General features: G+C 46.9%; 1 protein-coding gene across 1 annotated transcript in view; it reads left to right on the top strand.

The window, feature by feature from the left end:
- Positions 1-20,994, top strand: part of LOC137447944 (ligand of Numb protein X 2-like) — a 36,892-nt gene that overhangs the window by 11,622 nt on the left and 4,276 nt on the right. The window contains exons 2-9 of the mRNA XM_068151961.1: positions 2,408-2,870; positions 6,123-6,349; positions 8,085-8,281; positions 9,717-10,085; positions 13,232-13,423; positions 15,035-15,209; positions 15,303-15,513; positions 20,225-20,383. Of these exons, the coding sequence (XP_068008062.1) occupies positions 2,470-2,870; positions 6,123-6,349; positions 8,085-8,281; positions 9,717-10,085; positions 13,232-13,423; positions 15,035-15,209; positions 15,303-15,513; positions 20,225-20,383 (1,931 nt within the window). The 5' untranslated portion in view covers positions 2,408-2,469. The remainder of the gene's footprint in view (positions 1-2,407; positions 2,871-6,122; positions 6,350-8,084; positions 8,282-9,716; positions 10,086-13,231; positions 13,424-15,034; positions 15,210-15,302; positions 15,514-20,224; positions 20,384-20,994) is intronic.

Below are 20,994 nucleotides of genomic sequence, written 5' to 3'. Positions count from 1 at the left end.
ACAATAGGGATGTCTGTTTCAGGTGGAGGTAAGTCAGAAGAACAGGGTTATCTCTAAAGAGAAGAGGAGGAGCACTGTGTACTGGGTTCAGGTTTGTGTGCCTCATTCATTCCAAGAAGGACATTGAGGTGCTGGAGCATGTCCAAAGAAGGGCAATGAAGCTGATGAAGGGTCTGGAGAACAGGTCTGATGAGGAGCAGCTGAGGGAACTCATTCAAAACCTGCCTGGATATGTTCCTGTGTGACCTTCTTTAGATGAACTTGACTTGGCAGGGGGATTAGACTCAATGAGGTCCCTTCCAACCCCTACCATTCTGTGATTCTGTGAACTCAGTTTGCTCAGCCTGAAGAAAAGGAGGCTGAGGGGAGACCTAGTTGCTCCCTACAGTCCCTGAAAGGAGATTGGAGCCTGGTGGGTGTTCTCTTTTCCCCAGTAACAGTGACAGTATAAGAGAAAATGGCCTCAGGGGAGGTCTAGGTTGAACATTAGAATAAACCTCTTCACTGAAAGTATTCTCAAACAGTGGAACAGGCTCCCCAGGGAGGTGATTGAATCTCCATCCCTGGAGGTGTTTCAAAGCTGCAGACTCAATAGAGTTAGATAATGGTTGGACTTGATGATCTTGAAGGTCTTTCCCAACCAATTCTGTGATTCTCTGGATAGCCTTTGATGTGCTTGTGGTATCTGTCAGCTGTCCTTTCTCTTCTGGGGAACACTAAGGCAATCATGCAGGAGTTAAGGGGTAAATGCCACAGGAAGCCTGTACATCCAGCCTAAGTGCTTTTCTTAGGGAAAAGATCCTTCCTGGCACTGCAGCAGAAGGAGAATTGAACAACTCATACCCTGTACCCACCTGGAGCCGTGACAGTCATGTTTTAATCTTTTAACATGAGCAGCTTTGTATGGCTTAGGTAAAAGTTTGCCTGGAAAACGGCCTGATCGTGGTGGTGATACATTATGCCTGTAATTAAATAGCTGCCTTGTGCTTGACAATGAATCGCACTGATGGAGGATTTGATTTTTGTAGGAACCCATGACTAATTTTTTCTTGCCGCTCTTGCTATCTTATTGTTCTTGCCTGCCCTCCTCCAAAGCTGCTGCTGTGTGCCAGCCATGTCCTCCAGGCACTGGTGCAGACTGGTATTCACTCTTGCTTTGGCTTTGACCTGTTCCAGATACAGGAATTGTTTTCGTGTTCCATGTCATCTGTCAGAAATTTTCCATTTCGTCACACTTCTGCAATTATTTTTTTGCTGGTGGTGTTTTAAAAGGCTCTAGCATCTTCTTTTTTTTATTTTCCTTTTTTCCCTTTCTTCACATAGACTTTAAACAAAACCCATTTAGTCTCTCAAAAGTCTCATTTAAATTACACTCTCCCCTTAAAAAGGTCGGACCAGATGATCCCTGGGGGCCCTTCCAGCGTGGCGTGCTGTGTGATTCTGTGCAACTCAGCAAAAAGCTCACCACCACAACAGCCCCCCCACTGTGTGATCCAGAGCATGAGCTTCATCTGGTCCTACATTTCCTACTTCATTACATTAACTACCAGGTTAAAAACCCTCCTTCCTGCAGTGACCTCTCTGCCTGTGGAGTAATCTGCTAGCAAACTGAGGCAAATTTTGTTTTTAATTACAGCAGGTGAGGTTCAAAATGGCTGTGGCTGGAAACACATCTGTTAATAGCAGCAGAACAGCAGCTCCAAAGACCTCAGTTTGCCTCTTTTCTTCTTCTCCCAAACTGTAAGAAGCTGAAACCTTTCTGCAGCATCCCAGCAAACTGCCCATGTGGACAGTTCTTGATGTTTTTTTCCACTTAGGAAACGGTAGTCTTTTATAGGAAATTGGTTTCCATGAGTGAAGTCGGGCATGGATGAGCAGGGAACAATGCATTGTTTGTTAAAATGAGCTTTTTTGGAGGGAGTGGGCTTAAAAGGAAGGAAATGTGGCTTAGATTGAAGTTTCTTTTGAAATTTCTTCCTTTTCTTTTTCCTCACCCCCATTCAACACACAAAAATCCGAACAACTAAAGTCCCCAAACTGCTGTTTCACCATACAGATTTTTAAACAAATATGGAAAGCCAAAGAGAAAAATTTTGAGTTGAAAGACCTGCTCTCCTCTCCCCAACTCCTCTCTGTCCTCTTCTGCTTTTCTAGTTCATGTTTTAGGGTTTTGCCTAGCTGGTGTCATTGGTAGTGTGTAAAGGACTTTAGTCTTCAGTTTATCCATGTGCTGAATCAGGTCCTTGCATTCTGTGATCCACGAGTTGATCATTCATAAGGTCACTCTGGAAGGAAGAGCACTAAGGAGGGTAGGTGGGGGTGGAGATAGCAGGGGGGACTTAAAGCAGGGTTGCAACTTAATTGTTAACAGCTGGCTGGATATGTCTCTCTGTCTCTCTATCATTAGAGGTCCTCAGCCAGACAGCTACTTCGTGACAAGTTTCCTCGCTGCTGAGCCCAGACTACCTGATGCTGGCCACCATGGCTGATCCTACAGCAGAAGAACGCACATCCCAAGCCAGTGAACTCTGCAGTGAATGTGGTCAGTTCCATCTCTTGTTGGACAATCATCTCTACAACTTTCAGGATGAAGTGGACGATGAACTCATCTGCCACATCTGCCTTCAGCCTCTGCTGCAGCCCATGGACACCCCCTGTGGACATACATACTGTTTCAAGTGCCTTGAGAACTTCATGCAGGAGTATAACTTTTGTCCCATGGACCGGAAGAAGCTCTCATTCCAGCAGTGCCACAAGTCCAGCCTTCTGGTCCGGAACCTCCTGGACAAGCTGATTGTCTTCTGTCCTTTCAAGGATGAGTGTCAGCAGACAATGCAGAGGTGTGAACTAGAAGCTCACCTGCAGAACAGGTGTGTTGCTGTTTACATTATGTTAGTCCTCCTTGTCTGCTGTGCTCCTGACCAGAAAGATCCATTCTCAGCACAGTTCTTAAACTGGGGCAAGATGGGAAACAAAAGATGATGGAGGGTGAGGCTACAGAAGTGGGTGGGTGAAGACAGTGTAATTGTGTGTGAGGGAGGCCAGCTCATATGTGCTTTAGAGGCAAAGGGTGAGATGCTTGCCTGCAAGTTGTCTGCAGACACAAAACTTATCATAGAATCATTAAGGTTGGAAAAGACCTCTGAGATCGAATCCAGCTTGTTAACCCAGCATTGCCAGGTTACTGCTAAACCATGTCCCTCAGCACCACATCTACACATTTTTTAACACTTCTAGGGATGGGGACACCACCACTGCCCTGGGCAGCCTGGTCCAGGGCTTGACAATTCTTTTTGGGAAGGGATTGTTCCTCATGTCCAACTTAAGCCTTCCCTGGGGCAGCTTGAAGCTGTTTCCTCACATCCTGTTGCTTGTTCCTTGGAAGAGCAGACCAGCCCCCACCTAGCTCCAGCCTCCTTTCAGGGAGCTGTAGGGAGCCAGGAGGTCTCCCCTCTGCCTCCTTTTCTCCAGGCTGAACAATGCCAGTTCCCTCAGCAGCTCCTCACCAGCCCTGTTCTTCAGACCCTTCACCAGTGTTGCTGCCCTTCTCTGGACATTCTCCAGCCCATCGATGTTCTTCTTGGGGTGAGGAGTCCAAAACTGAACCCAGGATTTGAGGTGTGGCCTCACCAATGCCCAGTACTCTTACCACTGCCTGGTCCTGCTGGTCACACTCTTGCTGATCCAAGCCAGGATGCTGGTGGCCTTCTTGTCCACCTGGGCACACTCTGACTCATGTTCAGCCAACTGTCAATCAGCACCCCAGGTCCTTTTCCACTGGGCAGTTTCCAGCTGCTCTGTCCCCGTCCTGTAGCATTCATGGGGTTGTTATGAGCTGAGTAGAGGACCCAACACTTGGCCTTCTTGAACTTCATCCCCATTGGCCTCAAATGTGTATTATGTAGCAAATGTATATAAACTTGTGTCCTGATCTGGGGCACCTGACAGCAAATTGCCAAACATGCTTATTCTTGTTTCACTTGGGCAGAGAAGAAAGAAAGGGCCAAAGTCAACACTCTGGAAGCAAGGGATGGCACAGAGTTGCCAGTTTAATTGGTCCAATTAAGATGTGCAGTGCACAAGTCTTTGATCCAAATAATGGAAGTCCCTCCAAGCTGCACTTTATGCAGCTGCTGAATCACCTACTTAGAATTCCATTATTCCCTTTCTTTCTTTTGTTAAGAAAGAGCAAAGGAAAAAATGCTGTTCTCTTTTTTTTCTTTCCCCCCCTCCTGTGTAGAGGAAAAGAGACATTTTTTTTCTTGTGGTTGCCAGCAGAGATGTGTTTTGGTGCTTCCACTGCTGGCTGAGCTGGTGGCAGGCAGAATATTGTCACTTTAAGAGGTGCAGGTGACAAAGAGGTCTTGCTCCAACACTTGTTCCTCCCTAGTTAATGATTGCAGGAAAGGGAGCTAAGTGCAAGCCTGACTGGGTGGAAGCAGACCTTTCTTGGCAGTGTGTACTTTGTCAGGGGACAGTGGGAAATGCAACGGGCTTGTTTCCCTTCAGCTGTGGTGTGGCTTTTTGTGTATAGGCTAACCAGCACCACGAGCTGAGAGCTTCTGTTAGTCAGGGGAGGTGACAAAGATTCTTGTCTGCCCCTTTTTCTCCTTCTGTGAAGGTTTAGAATCTCCTTTGTCATGCAGTAGCTCCTTGTCCTGCTTTCTTGTCACCAGGCAGGGCTGAACGCTTAGCCTGCAGGGACAGGGCTGCCTGGATGTGGTGCAGCTGGAGCCATGGCCCACACCAGGGCTGGGCCTTCCTCTCTGCTCTGCAAATCTCCTCTGCTATCAGTAAACTTCTGTCACTTATTAATCCTTTTGGCACAGGAGTTAAATGTAGGAGAGAGAGGCACCCGAAATGTTTACCCTAGAGACTTGTCTGGAAACTATATAATTCTCTTCTACATCTTACAATTCTTGGTCCCCCTTCCTCGGGGGAGGGTCTGTGGTAAGCATTGAGGCTATTTCACCTGGGCTGTGAGCACAGACTGGAAAAGACTGATTTTTTTAAAAAGGGGGAAAAAAAAATCACAGTGGGATTTGTGTGCTCCTGGGTTTCAGTTTGAAGTGAGATTAACTGATAGGAGACTTAAGGAAATAAGAAGCATCTAGAAATTGCTTTTGATGAGACGTTTCTCTGCCCTTTGCAAAGTGAATTTTTCTTGACAAGAGGCACATGTGCGTAAGTGGATCAGTCAGGTTCTACTTTAAGGTTTCAGGGTCAGCTTAGTACTTTGAGAATAAATGACTGTGAATAAACCAGAGGAGGTAATAGTGGGACCAGACTTGTTTAGCCAGACTGTAAATTGTGCATTTTAATTTGAAAAGTGGCTCTGGTAAACACCCAATACTACTCATGTCTCAGAAAGCAATGCTTTTGCATTCATCACCCTCCTCACCTGCCACCTCGGGTTTTTACAAGTGCTCTCGATAAAAGAGCTTGGTTTTCCTCACTGGTTTTTGCTGAGATAGGCTGGCTGTGGTGTGGCTGCAAACAGAGCATGTTTTGTTGAGTGTAGGATTACTTCTTGAACATTGTGGGAAGCAGACAACGGGAGTATAAACTCCTCTAAGCTATTGTTTAGGTAGAGCCATCGTCTGTGTGGACTGGAGAGGGTCTGGGGGTCAGGTCTTGTTCAGCAAAACAAAAATCAACCCCAAGCCCAGTTTGTTGCTCTTGCACATGTCTGGTTTATTAAAAACAAAGCCTAATTCAAGACTGAGCTTAAGCATTGAGCTGCTTCCTTTGTGTAAAAATACAGTTCATAGTCTTCTCCAAAAGGTCAGAGCTAAGTATTTCCTTATATTTGAAGAGGTATTTTCTTCACCAAGTATTTGCCAGGTAAATATTTAGCAAGGGAGACTCCTGTTCCTATTACATTCTCCTCTTTTACATGTTGGCAGTAAACAAATAACACCTTGCTCTTAAGATGGCATTACTACAAGTGGAAGCTGAAGGTGAAATGAGAGTACATTTTAGCATTTGTTATACAAACTTTGCAGCTGGTGAGACCTTGAACATGCTGCTTCTCATACCTTTGTCAGTTAGCGCTTGCATGTGCTGGGTTAACCCCACAGGCAGAGAAGAACCACTTATAGTCCCTGACAATCTCTCTCTAGGTGTCCTGGGTTCAAGAAGTACAAATCTGAACTACAGCAGAAAAAGAATCCTGTTTCTAAAGGGAAGGAAGATCCTCCTGCCAAGGTGGAGACCAACACACCCAAGGATCCAGAGGTACCAAGTGGCGGATCATCGCTCGTGGCAGAAAGCTCTGCAGCTGCTGTGGTGTCACTGGGGACTGCAGAACCTGGACTGGTTAATCCAGCTTTTGAGGAGACAGAAGAAGGTGAGAGTTTGATACAGAAATACAATTATGTCATTACCTTTTATCATATAAAAATGAGGTCATTATCTCGGCTATTCCATATGTAAAGTGTCCCAAACGTGCCTGGATATCCTCAGTGCTGTTCAGCCATTAGTAGCCATCAGTTATCTCCTTCCTCAGCTTGTCATAGAATCACAGAATACCAAGTTGGAAGTGACCCCAAGAGTCGTCTTGTCTAACCTTCTTGTCCTTGACAGACATTCATATGCATGAGGTGTGGCAGGATCTGCTCACAAGCCAAAACTGCCTGGGCAAATCAGTTCAGAGAATCTCTGTTAGGCTGCAACTGAGTATTTGCAGCATTCTTTGCAGGAACAAAGGCAGCCCCTGTCAATGGGGACAAGCAGCATTTAAAGCACTTGCAGCAGCCAAATAACTGGTAATTAGGAAAGATTCCAGTTTCTTAATCTTATTAAGAAAGTTAAATATACAGTTGGTTCCTGGAGTGGGCAGTACCTCCCCAATGGTGTGTAGCAAGTGTACTTTTAGAGCATAACTTAGTTTTTTGGATGAACAGTCAGATATGGAACCCTTGCAGAGGGAAATAACCATTCCCAAGTCAGTGCAGAACTGCTCGGCTCAGCCCCCAGGCGAAGGCAGCAGCAGCAGTGTGGCAATTTCAGTGCCTTGTTTCAAAGTTAGTCTTGGTTTCCAAGCGTGCAGGTGCTGGCACTACTGTGCTTGTGTCAGAGTTAACCCAAGGTCAGTTTACTTCTCTGTTGGCTTTTTCCCAAGTACACTTGGGGCAGGTTTTGCATCTCTTGTGTGACAGCTGCAGCTTACCCTGACAGGCAGTGTGCCTGCCTTCATTCGAGCGGCCCTGAGTGTTGCAGTGCTGCTGGATTTAATACCGCTTCCTAACAACAACTCTCATCTTGTAGTGCTAGGATGAGGGACATTGGCTTGAAGCTGGGGAAGGATGGATTTAGACTGGGTATTAGAAGGAAATTTGTTACAGTGAGGGTGGTGAGACACTGGAACTGGTTGCCATAGGAGGTTGTGTATATCCCCTCCTGGGAGGCGTTCAAGGCCAAGTTGGACAGGGCCTTGAGCATCCAGATCTAGTGGAAGGTATTCCTTCCTGTGGCACAGAGGTTGTAACTAGATAATCTTTAAGGTCCCTTCCAACTCAACCCATTCTGTGAATCTCTGAATCTTCAAAGTGAGAAGCACTGCTTAGTTTTCTGTATGCTGTGAAATAGGTAACCATCACTCCTGTCTTATGGGAGGGATGGGAAAAGAGGAGGAAAGGAAATGAGAGAAAGGAAGTGAAGTGAGCTGCCTCTGGTAAAGCCACCAAAGACCAGTAATTACAGCTCACTAGTCCCCTTTTCTAATGGGCGTCATGGGATTTGGCATTCTTTGTACTCTTCCAGTAGGCCAGCTGTCACCACAGGAAAAGAAATCCCAAAATAGTGAAGCATACTGATTGCCTTTTAAAACTCAAGAAATTATAATCAGAGAGCTTAAATTTGCCATAAGATAGGAGATGATGTGAAACATTCTGGAGAAGCTATAATGTAACAGGGCCTTTTTGAGCTTTTAATCTGACCTGCTCTTTCCTCTCCTGAGAGCTGCTTTCCCTGCAGATACTACTTTGGACACAACCTGCCAGTGTTGTAAATCTTGTGGTGATGTGTGAAGGGAAAATAATCTATTGATGTCTCATTTTTTTCTCTTCATTTTCCACCATCAGACCTTCCTCAGAGGACTAGTCTGGTGGCTGAAACGACCACAATTGAAATTCACCGAGAAGACCCAGAGGAGGAGCTGGGGATGAGGATAGTTGGGGGTAAAGACACCCCCCTAGGAAACATCGTTGTTCAGGAAGTCTTACGAGATTCTGTCATTGCTGCAGATGGAAGAATAGCACCTGGGGACCATATTCTTGAGGTATGTCAAACCCCATGGGTAATCCCACAGCTTCTCTTGATTTGGGCTGAGAGCTAGGGGAGGAGAGGTGCCTAAAACCCAGGGAAATCTACAGCTGGGGGCTTGAGAGCTGTAATCAGACTTGTGTGTGGTTCTCAGCTGGGGCTGAGAATTGTACACTCATAGACAGGTTTGGGTTGGAAGGGATCTTTAAAGCTTATCTAATCCAACAACTCTTGCACTCAGCAGTGACATCTTCAATCAGAGCAGGTTCCTCAGAGCCCCAGACAGTCTGACCTGGAATGGTTCCAGGGATAGGGCATCTATCACCTCTGGGCAGCCTGGGCCAGGGTCTCATCACTGACGGCATAAAAAATGTTGTCTTTCTATCCAGTCTAAATCTCCCTCTTTCAGTTTACAATCGTCATCTCTTGTCCTGTCACAGCAGGTGATATTTCAGATGTTTAAAAAGCAGACCTTTGAGGTTCTTTTCAGCCATACTCATATTTACCTTATCAATTTGATAGCTTTTTGAAATGTAGACCATTTGTGATAAATTAAAAAGCTTTCTAGGTGACAAATTTCACCCAGTAGCATCATTTCTCTCCAAAGCTCTGTGTGCTCTACTTGGGAAACCTAATTGCTTGCTCTGCTATGTTGCTTAAGCTGCATATTCTCAATGGGCAGGACCAAAGTTTAAGACCTCATGACTTGAAATATGTAATCAAGAGCACGGACCTCATCCTGTACTTGACCCATGGTGAAATTTGGTTTAAAGATGATTCACACTGCATGGCAGTGGGCTGAGCAGGGGGACAGAAACTTGTTTGCAGCAGCAGTGAGGACTGTTAGCACCTCCTGGCTATGGCTGCCTGATCATTTGACAAGCCAGAAAGGCCTAGTTATCCTGTTGGACTGCGGACCAACCTCTGAGTAGTTCTGACATGTCTTGGTCTTGGCTGGGCTGTAAATAGGGGAGGTCCCCACACTGGGTAGCCCCATTAACATCCTACACAGAGTCTAATGTGCCAGCAGACAAAGCAAAAAGAAGCTTCTCAGAGCTAGATTCGAGTGATGATTCCAGAAGCTTACAGACTATGGACCACTCTTCACCTTAAAAGTGAGGATGGGTAATCTCCAACTTGAGTCTTCTCTTCCAAGTGTATGTTGAATGCTGGAAGTTAAAGGAAAGCTGTTCTGCTTCAGATTAGTTCTGTGAGTTGTCCAGGCCCTGCCCTCAGCTATTCACCATCAATTTGTATCTCATCTCACCTGCTTTCTGCACTCTCTTGTAGAAAGCTCTGCTCTCTGAAGCGCCTCAGAAGCAGCTGCTTCGGCCCCAGCACACTGCACAGGGAGTTGCACATCCTGTCTCTGACTTGGTGATGTTCCGCTGCGGACAGTGCCTAAATTATGCAGGTCCTGATTAGTGACTCTGGTTTGTTTGTCTTTCTAGGTGAATGGCGTCAACATCAGCAGTGTGACTCACTGCCAAGCTGTCTCCTTCCTGCGCCACCCAGGTCCTGTTCTCCACCTCATGGTCCTGCAGGAGAAGGGCTTTTCCAACAAGTCTGCACAGCAGGATTCCACTTCTGCTGCAAACCGGGAAGTGATCCACGTTACCTTGATAAAGAGAGACCGATCCGAACCCTTGGGCATCAAACTCATCAGGAAGACTGATGAGGCAGGGATTTTTATTCTAGATCTGTTAGAGGGAGGTTTGGCAGCCAAAAATGGAAAGCTGAGTCGGAATGACAGAGTCCTGTCGATAAATGGCCAGGATTTGAGGCAAGGAACACCTGAGGCTGCTGCACAGATCATCCAGGTAATTTCTGACGTGACGGTGAGGTTGCATTGTGAATGACTCTGCAGCTGTCTGCCTTGATGGCAGGGCTTCTGTTCTGACCCAAGGGCTAACAGAACACACTGGAGCAAACTGCCTTCCCTGAAATGTCTCTTTGGGAAAGTGACTTCCCTGCGGTTGTGTGGGAAGCGCTGCTTCCAAATGAAGATAAACACGAAGAGTGGGAATCCATCATGAGTCATCTCTGACAAGTCTGAAGCGAGGCAGTTGCTCTTGGCACATCAGTTCAGCTGAGGCCACTGGATCCTGCTTCATGATGTGGTGTTTGGAGCCTTTCATATGCCCCATGTAGATGGATTCAGCAGAGAGAGGGAAGGATTAGGACTGCCTTACACTTCAAGTGGTCAAACTGAGGGTGTTTGCTGTGAGATGTGACAAGCTGGCAGCACACAATGGTACCCTCTTTACTGATTTGAAGCCTTCTCTCCCCATTTTACCTGAATTTGGGAAGGGAGTCCAGAAATCACATCAGGCAAAAAACATTCCGAAGTAAAAAATGAGTAGGAGAGAGGTGGTCTTTCCCTGCATGACAGGAATGTGCTCCTGCTGCAGCATGCCAAATGTTTTGGTGAAAGGGATGGGCAAGGATTTTTGGTTGAGGATTAAGGATTACTCCATATACAGCAGAAATCCTGTAGATCAGTTTCAATTCTTTATCTCCCTAGGCAGTGACCTCCAGTTTCTGGTTTTTATCTAAAGATCCTGACACAATACATCTCATCACATACTGTTTATATCCTGGGAAGGATCTGAGGTCAGCAGTGAGGGAGAGCCAGTCCTCTTCCTGGTAATCAGCAGAGGAGCACAGTGGCATGGGAGGAAGAGCAAGAGCAAGAGTTCCAGCACCGAGCTGTTGGTTGTGTTGCTTATGTGATTCTGTTCTGTGGCCTCTTGGAATTTTGTTGGCATCCCACAAGAGCTGCTGTATTTCTGTTGTCATGTACAAACACAACTCCTACCTGAGGAACTCTTCTTGATCCCACTGAAACCAGTCTCAAAACTGGCTTCATTAGGTTTGGGGAGTGAAATCCTTTCAATGTGACATTGGTGCAGAACTCTGAGAGGCTTCCAAACGTTATCTGTTCTTCTAAGGGCTAATTCAAATCCTTGGTTAAATGGTAATTTAATTTTGATTGCAAGCCATTTGCAAAAGAGTCCTTCTGCCCTTAATTATAAAGTAGCATTTACAGCTGGGTATGTCTGTGTGTGCACAGCCATACCTACTGTGCACAGTCTGGTGCTCTGGTTGAAGGAGAGGGCAAATCCCCACCTTAGGACGTGATGTTTACAGTGTATTTTCTGAAGACATGGATTTGTGCCAACTTGTCTGGGGAAAAACTGCTCCATCTGAAGAGGCTCTGGAGACAAGAGGCTTTTACATTCAGTTGCAGAAAACAAAACCCTGCTGTACTCAATTTAAAAAGACCAAGAAAAAACAAATAAACAAAAAAAAACCCCAAACCAACAAACCAATAGTTGCTGCAGTCCTTCTCCCAAGGCAAAGGGGATTCACTGCTGCCAGGGTGCTGGGTCACCAGGGTCCCATGTCAAGAAGGGAGGGTAACAACCCTGCTTGCTGAGCAGTGCCAGGTTCTGCACTTGGGTCAGGGCAGTCCCAGGCACAAATACAGGCTGAGTGGAAAAAGGACAGAGAGCAGTGCTGAGAAGGACTTGTGGTAGTGGTTGATGAGCTGGCAGTGTGCACTTGCAGTCCAGAAAGCCAAACAAATCCTGGGCTGATCCCCAGCAGCACGGGCAGCAGGTGGAGGGTGGGGATCCTGCCCCTCTGCTCCCCTCTGCTGAGACCCCACCTGCAGTGCTGGGGCCAGCTCTGGAGCCCCCCAACACAAAAAGGACATGGAACTGTTGGAGCAGGTCTAGAGGAAGCCATGAATGTGATTGGTGGGCTGGAGCACCTCAGAGCTGAGATTGCTCAGCCTAGAGAACAGAAGATTCCAGCAGCCTTCCAGGATTTGAAGGGAGCCACAGGAGAGCCGGAGAGGGATTTTTTTACAAAGGTGTGGAATGACAGGACAAAGACTGATGGCTTCAAACTGGAAGAAGCTGGATTTAGATTATACATTAGGAGGAAATTATTCCCCTTGAGGGTGGTGAGGCATTGGAACAAGTTGTCCAGAGAAGCTGTGCAGCCTCCAAGCCTGAAGAGTTCAAAGTCAGACTGGATGGAGCCTGAAGCAACTTGGTCTAGAAGAAGGTGGGACTAGTAGGGGGGGTTAGAACTAGATGGTCTTTAAGGTCCCTTCAAGCCCAAATCCTTCCAAGTCTCTCGTCCCTTGGAGGAAATGCCTCAAGTAAGCACTAAGGCCTTGCCCTGGTGGAGTCCTTCACAAAAAGGTTTTGTCCATCTGAAAGAGCAGCCCAAGTGAGAGGAGCAGGAACAATGGGGAACACTCTCCCTGTATAGTTCTGCCAAGGCCAGGCCTACAGCTGGTTAAGTGCTTAACTGGCAGCACTCCTAGACTAAAGGTCATGTCTTCAGGTACTCTGGGGAGTAAAAAAGTGGGTGGGAGATGTTGAACAATAGATATGGTAGATGAGCTGGGAGGGGAAGGGCTTTAACAAGGTTCTTTACAATGGAAGAAAAAGCATCCTGCACTCCTATCATGGTCCAGCAACTGGACCAGCCAGCCTTCTAGCTCTGTTCCCTTTGTGTCACAACACAGTATGTTGGTTTGGTTATTTGTACTGAAGTGGAGGAATTAATCATCCCTCTGCACTTTCTCTTGTTTGGTGTCTGTGGGGGAGGGAGGCATGAGTGAAGCCGGCCTCTCCTCCAGCTCCTTGTAACACTTGCTAATTTCCTTTTTCTCTTCACTGTACGGTTCTGTGGCTCTCCACAGATCCATTGCCTCATGTTGTATAGCCCTGATTCAGGCCCTATAGAAACTAACCCAGCCCTTCTCTCTCCCCAAGAAAATGCCATCCCAAACTTCTTAACACAGAATGCATCAGGTTGGAAGGGACCCTCAAAGGTCATCTTGTCCAACCCTCTGGGAGTGAGCAGAGACATCTCCAACTAGATGGAGGTACCTGTTCTAGTATTTCCTGTCTTACTTGATTGACACTTACTGTGCTTCTCCTGGCAGACCACTGAATCCAGAGTGAACTTTGTCATCTTGAGGCAGCCAGGCATGCAGCTGTCAGACCCAGTAGAAGATAGCAGCACCTCCAACAACAGCAGCAGTAGCAGCAGCAGCAGCAGCAATGGAGGAAGCCCAGTGCACCATCGCAGACGAGTGGACCAGAACCACTACAGAAGAAAATCTCACTACCAGAAGGTGAGTTCTGTAACTAACAGCAAAAGCTCTGCTTACTCTGGCTCCAGCAGATTCATTTAGTTTGTTCTCTGATGGTGATTTATCTGATGAGACTGATCAATAGCTCTATTTCTTCTCCAGCTACTAAGAAGCAGCAGGTTTGTAGCTCTTGGTACTGGAGATCTGTACACTTGTCACATGGGAAACAGTTTGCAGGGGAAAATGTGCCAGAATGTGAGGAGGCTGAGGGGAAACCTCATTGTCCTCTGCAACTACCTCAAAGGAGAGTGGAGCCAGGTGGGGGTGGGTCTCTTCTCATCCAGCAAGTGACAAGACAAGAGTTAATGGCCTCAAATTGTGCTATGGGAGGTTCAGGTTGGATAGTAGGAAAAATTTCTACGCAGAAAGGGCTCTCAGGCCTTGGGACAGGCTGCACAGGGAGGTGATGGCATCACCATCCCTACAGGTATTTAAAAGATATGTGGATGTGGTGCTGAGGGATGGTGGTTTAGTGGCAATAGTTTAGCAGCAGCAGTAGGACTATGAGCTCTAGGTAAGCAGTTGGACTTGATGATCTCAAAGGTCTTTTCCAACTTCAGCAGCTCTATCATTCTATGAAAACTTCAAGTGTCTCTAATGTTGATGTAAGAAGCAGTGCTTAATCCTTTCCTGTCTGGAAAGAGTAATGGGAAATTCAGCATCCATAAGATGCCTAAGGCTTGCTTCTTAACTTCCATCAAGCACAAGGCATTCAGGGTGTTGCATGATGACACTAAGTTACACTTTTGATATGGAGCTAGAGGGCTTTAGAGAAGTAGAAACTACACAAATTACACTGTGGTGCTCCTGTGACCTCAGCGTTGTGTCTATCATCCCTTGGTATAGTGTAAGAGACACTGAGTAAGAGGAGAACCATCAAGAGAGATTTGCTTTATGCTTGGAACTTCCACTTGAGGGAGAAAACTTGCCACAACTGCTTAGGCCTGGATTTAAATGTCTCTGGAGTTGAGTAAGAAGCTGTCAGAAAAGGCTGGAGTGTGGTTCCTGGATTCACCGTGTTATTTCTCCAACATCTCTACAGATCATGAGGATAGCAGTGCCTCGGTTGTCTGGTGTCACTTTGGAGTAACAGAATGCTAGGGGCTAGAAGGAACCTCTGAAGACTGAGTCCAGGTCCCCTGCCAAGGCAGGTTCACCCCCAGGAACACATCCAGGCAGGTTTGGAATGTCTCTAGAGATGGAGACTCCACCAGCTTTCTGGGGAGCCTGTTGCAGGGTTCTGTCACTCTTAAATTAAAGAAGTTTCTCCTCAGATTTAGATGGAACTTCTTGTGTTCAAGTTTGTGTCTGTTACCCCTTGACCTGTCACTGGGCACCACTGAAAGCAGACTGGTCCCATCCTCTTGACACCCAGCCTTTAAGTATTGGTCAGCATTGAGGAGATCCCCCCTCAGTCTTTTATGTATTTGACGATGTACTTTATAATCCATATACAATTGCTTATGCCCTCAGGCAACGTGGCTGAAGTGCTCTGGACTAAAGATAGAAGATGTGTCATTACCTTCCAGCTCTGGGCCCCTCATGCTAATTACTTTAATGAAGCTACATTTTCTCTCTGTTGTTCTTTTGTAGGATTTACCTCAGGGATACATCAGTCACGAGAAGACTGTTGCAATAAAAAAGGAACCAAAGGAATCTTTAGGAATAACCATTGGAGGTGGAAGGGATAACAGAAACAAGCTCCCTATATATGTAACGAGCGTGCAGCCCATTGGCTGCCTCTTCAGGGACGGCCGGATCAAGCGAGGTGAGCAGCCTCTCACACTCTTCATCCTTCAGGAGCTGGGGCTCTTTTCAGTGGAAGTTGGTCTGTAATAGTCCTGTCTTATTTCATCAACAGGAGATGTACTTTTGAGCATCAATGGCATTGATTTGACTCATCTGAACTACTATGAAGCTGTTGCAGCACTGAAATCTAATGCAGCTTCCCACTCAGTTGTACTGAAAGCCTTGGAAATCCTTTCTCTGAACTCGCCAGAGCCATCTTCAGACATCAAGGAGCAGGGATTTGGCTGGTCTCCCCTCTGGATCACATGGCTTGGATTGCCCAGGTATGTTTGTTTGGTGACTGCAGAGATCTGCTCAGGCACAGAGCACAGACTCGAACAGCAGTCACTAATGGCTTTGTGGGGTGACTTGGAAGCTTTACTGGTATTCTCACTTAGCTCTGAAGCAGTGAATTTGTCCACGAGATGACAGTGTCTTGAATACGTAAGGAACTTGCCCTGCTTTTTATGGTGTGACCCATGGTTCCCCCACTTCTTTCCCCAGTACTGATGGACAGTATTTCAGAAGTTCCTGACAACCTTTTTATCTAAGAGAACTAAACCAGAAACTGAGACTTTGAATTCTGGAATGTGAGGTTTGGGCTTTGCAAGCTGGAATTTGCCTCTTTCCAGGAGAGGTTAACCTCTGGTTTGCTCACTTCCATCAAAATACATCCAGCTTTTAAAGGTAGAGGCTGTTGCCATTCCAGCTGACTGGAGGAGCATCATGCACGTGGAGCAGTAAAACCAAAGCCTTCTGTGGGAAGCCTGGATTATTTACAGCCTTGTTTCCTGAGGCACCTGAAAGAAGGAATACTAACAAAGCCTCTGTCACATTGCCCTGGTGTTGCTTAGCAGCCTGTAAATGCTAAACAAAACAGCCCAGGGAAGGGAGCTTTTGTGTCTGGAGCAGCTGTAGTTCTCAGCACCATCCTACCAGCTTGCTCTGCTCTCCCAGGGAATCAGCCTGCCTGTCCTCTGCACTCTGGTGGGAACTGGCCCTGAGCTGCACCTGGGTAGCTCAGATTTCAGCACAAACCCTCAGATGCTGGCTGGTGTTTGTGGGTACTCCTGCAGTGGAGCAAGGCAAAACCTGGCTCTGCTCTCTCTCTTCTTCCTTTAACAATTTTTGGGGATGGGTTGCAGCTTCCCCCTCTTTCTGCTACAAGGTCTGGAGTGGCCACTTGCCTTCACTGCAGGAGTGCACTGATGTTACCTGCCATTTAATACATGCCTTGAAAGCCTTTTGATGATGGTATGGTATTCATGTTGGCTTCTCTTCATTTGACTGTTCCTGACTCCTGAAGCAAGGAACAGTGACTTTAGATGCCCTTCCTGCTTTTCAGTCCTTCTCCAGCCTAAACTCAGGCATCTGAATTTATCTGTAGCTCTTCTGAGGGGGTGAGGGTTGTTAGGAGGCACCAAGCCAAGGTTATTTCATTTCTGGATCTGACAAAACCTTCCTCCTTGTTTCCAGTACTAAAAATGTCTGTAATTTTTGTGCTTCCTCGCTCATTTTCCCATCTGCTCACTCTAAGACCTGGCAGCAACTACTTGGTCATCCTCAGAATGGCCCTAAAGCCACCAAGAATCTGCCTTTCAGCTAAGCAATCTTATTTGCTGCCACAATCAGATCATGTTTGATTATTGCTTGAGAATAATCTATAACCTGGATGGCACCCTAGTCTGTCACCTGGAAATGTTCAGGGCACCTTTGCACTGGCACTTAGTGCAGCTCAGGACTCTGCAGTTGAAGTGTGGATCCCAGTTGTCCTCCCTCACTGTTTTTTGGTGCATGTTGCAGAGAGCTCCTGACACACACAAACTGGGCTCTAAGCCAGAAGTGCTACAGAGGAATGGCCACTCAGACCCTGTGTGTGCCACACGCCCTTGAAATACACCAAAACTCCCTAGAAATTGCTGGCAGTGATTTTGGTTTGGGTTTGTTTGTTCAGCTTTTTTGTCTTCTTCTTTCTTTTTTCCCCCCAATTAATGCTCCAATCCAGCAGATATAAGGATTCTCCCTTAGAGGAAATCCTCAACAAAGCCAAGGGGTGAGTCCTGCACTTGGGTCACAACCACCCTGTGAATGCTTCAGGCTTGGGGCAGAGTGGCTGGAAACTGCCCACGAGGAAAGGACCTGGGGGTGCTGGTCCACAGCTGGCTGAGGATGAGCCAGAGTGTGCCTGGGGGGCCAAGAAGGCCACCAGCATCCTGGCTTGGATCAGCAATAGAGTGGCCAGCAGCACTGGGGCAGGGATTATCATCCCCCCTGTATTGGGCATTGGTGAGGCCCCACCTCAAATACTGGGGTCAGTTTTGGGCCCTTCACTTCAAGAAGGACATTGAGATGCTAGAGTGTGTCCAGAGAAGGACAACACAGCTGGTGAAAAGGCTGGAGAAGAAGTCTGGTGAGGAACATCTGAGGGAACTGGGGTTGTTCAGCATGGAGAAGGGAGACTGAGGGAAGACTCTGCAATTCCTTGAAAGAAGGTTGGAGATAGACAGGGCTTGGTCTCTTCTCCCAAGGAACAAGCAACAGGACAAGAGGAAATGGCCTCAAGTTGCCCTAGGGGAGGTTTAGGGTGGACATGAGGAATAATTTCTTTCCCAGAAGGGTTCAAGGCCTGGCTCAGGCTGCCCAGGGCAGTGATGGAGTCCCCATCCCTGGAGGGATTAAAAAGCCATGGTGCTGAGGGCCATGGTTTAGTGGTGACCTGGCATTGCTGGGTTCATGGTTGGACTTGATGACCTTAAAGGTCTCTTCCAGCCTAAGCAATTCTGTGATTCTATGGATAGAACAGAACACAGGAGCTTTAATCATTTCTTCCCAGTATTATGTTAAATAAGTACCAGAGAGTATAAAATCCCAGTTTGGAGGGGGCGTCCCAGTTCACTGCACTGAGTCTTGAGGACACCAGGAATGCCACCTTTGACTCCTGAAAACATTAACCCTGCACTATGTGGCTGATGGATCATTCTCAGGGGGTGGAAAAGTAGTTTTCCTCCTGCCTTTTTACTTGAGATTTATCCAAAGCTAGACTCCATTAAGTCTGAGCTGTCCCTGCAATGAGTCTTAGGTGCTCCACCAGATTGCAGAACTGCAGCCTCAGCAGGGTGTTCCTCAGAACACAACTTAGCCTTTTACTTTCTGTAAAGCCTAAAATTGGAACCATAGAATCACAGGATTGTTTCAGTTGGTAAAGGCCTCTAATATCATCGAGTGCTACCACTAAACCATGTCCCCAGGTGCCATGTCCACACATTTCTGGAACACCTCCAGGGATGGTGACTCCACCACCTCTCTGGGCAGCCTGTTCCAATGCTTGACCACTCTTGCAGGAAAGGAATTGTTCCTAATATCCAACCTAAACCTCCCCTGGCACAACCTCAGGCCATTTCCTCTTGTTCTGCCACCTGATTCCAGTCAGAAGAAACTCCTTTTTTTTTTCTTTTTAATCCCCTACAGTAATTCTATCTTACAGCAAATTCACATTCTTCTTCCTAAAAATCCTTCTTTCTTACAGAAAAACTGATTCTAGCAAAGAGCCCTTTCCAGTTTCTGGGGAAATGTTTCTATTTATAGTCTGTGGTGACCCCTCTGCTCTCTGGGCTGTGTTTGCAGCAGATGCCCTGCACGTTTCTCACAGCTGTCTTTTTCACACTTGTGTGGCACCAGCAGGAGAAAACCACTGAGGCATCGGGAAGGTAGAGCTGGGTCTTGCAGCATTTGTGTGTGAAGAACTCAAACAAAAGTAAATTACAGTTTGCAAGTGGATAATTGGCTCTTTCTCCTAGTGAGAAGCTAACTGAGAAGGCCTTTGAAATCTGAGACTCATCTGCAAACTGCTCAAGCAGAGCCCTTGAGGCGAAAACGTTTATTAGGAAAAGTTTAGCTGCTGGAATACCTCAGCGGGGTGATCAGCAGCAGTTTCACACAGGGTAGCTTCAGCAGCTCCTCGGTGCCAGAATGTAACCTGACTGCGAGCCAGAGAACGGGAGCTGCCGCCGTGAGCTCCTGCCACACCTTCTGAGCTGCCTCCCAAGGCTTTGTGTCTCTCTGGACAAACTCAAGGAGCAAGTGCTGCTGGCACTTCAACATCACATTCTCCAAGGCAGCTGTAGTGCTTGCAGCATACCTCAGGTGTGCTGAGGAGACACACCTTAGTGGGCATCGTTCACCAGCTGCCCTGTGATGTCTGCAAGGAGTCCAGTATCTCAGCTGTACACAGCAATCCTGGGTGTGGAGCCTGCAGGAAGGACCTTTCACATTCTGATGTGGTAGTTAGGAGGCACAGCAACCTTTCTTCTCCTGTGTTTGCTTTCCATCAGGGCTACTTCATAGAATTGTTAAGAAAATATCTCTAAGATCATCGAGTCCAACCCTCAACCCAACACTATGCTAGTGAATGCCTATATTGTACTGAGTGTGTGCTACAGAAGGAATAAAACCAGCTCAATTCCCCTTAATTGCAGGGGTGGAGCTGCTGCCTGTGATGAGTTTGGGTTTGTCACAAGCACTGTGCATGTTCATTCCGTAGAATTCATGAGGATATTAATGAATCTTACAGGGATATGTGGAGCAGGCTGCCCAGAGAGGTTGTGGAGTCTCCTTGGAGAGATTCCAAACCCACTTGAACACTGATTCTGGGCAAGCTGCTGTGGGTGACCCTGCTTTGTCCAGGGGGTTGGACTGGATGAGCTCCAAGAGGTTCTGTCCAACTCCCACCGTTCTCTGTCTCTGTCTCAAATCCCTTTAGAGTGGCATTTTTCTGTTCACTCTCAAAGAAGCCCTGGGAAGATTTCTAAAGGACAGGCATCTCCAGCTGTGAAAACTGCCCCTCTAACATGCCCTGCAAAAGGGTTGTCTCAAATCCTTAAAACCAGAAAATAAAAGATGAAGCTTAAAAAAAAAAAAGCAAGCATCAGTGCCTGGTGGGAGTTTTCCTTGAGACACTCCTCAGCTCTCTCTGCTTCTGACTGTGCCTTTCCACAGCTACCTGCACTGCTGTCAAGATATTGTCCTCAGTAAAGGGAACCTGGAAAGCTGGGGCTTCAGCATCGTGGGAGGCTTTGAGGAGAGCAAAGGAAACCAACCATTCTTCATCAAAACCATCGTGCCTGGGACTCCTGCCTTCCGGGACAGGAAGCTGAAGTAAGTGTGAGCCACCCCAGGGGGCTGGTGTTTGTACCAGCAGCACTGTCAGGACTTGTGTCAGTCTGCTGAGGGCTGCTTTTCACCCTGCTCATGAGCTGAGCTAAAAGTTAACAACTTCCAACTCTTAGCCACTCACCTGTGCAGTTACCAAAACTGGAACAGACCAAGTCCTGTGGTAATGAGGGGTTTGGTTTCTCTATAAATCCACAAATCAGGTGAATTACCAGTTAGACTTTTAAAAGGCTGTAAAGAAAGCTTTAATGGGCAATTGGATATAAGTAGAAAGGAGATGGTTGAGGTGAGTTCTGGAGGTTCCAGAGTTAGAAACAAAATATATCTCCTGGATTAGGAGGAGCAACAAAAGCCCTCCTATGCTGGAAACTGAAATGGAGCTTTGCTGACCTGCTTGTTGGTAATGACAGTAAGGTGAGTGGATGGTGGAGCTGGAGGACCCCACAGAACTCTTGTGAAGTGTCATCTCTCAGAACCAACAGAGTTGGCTTCTCCACAAGTATACAGCAGGCTGCTGAGCTGTGAAAACCCAGAGTGAGGCTGCTGGCTTGCAGGGAATGTAGGTTGATTGCAGGGAGCTGGGCTTGGCTGCACTG

This window comes from Melanerpes formicivorus, unplaced genomic scaffold, assembly GCF_026170545.1.
Source record: "Melanerpes formicivorus ecotype bairdi unplaced genomic scaffold, bMelFor1.0.p_v2 SCAF_22, whole genome shotgun sequence".
Classification (NCBI taxonomy): domain Eukaryota; kingdom Metazoa; phylum Chordata; class Aves; order Piciformes; family Picidae; genus Melanerpes; species Melanerpes formicivorus.
Note: the sequence above shows the minus strand (reverse complement) of the source record. Positions and strands in the feature narration are given on the sequence as shown.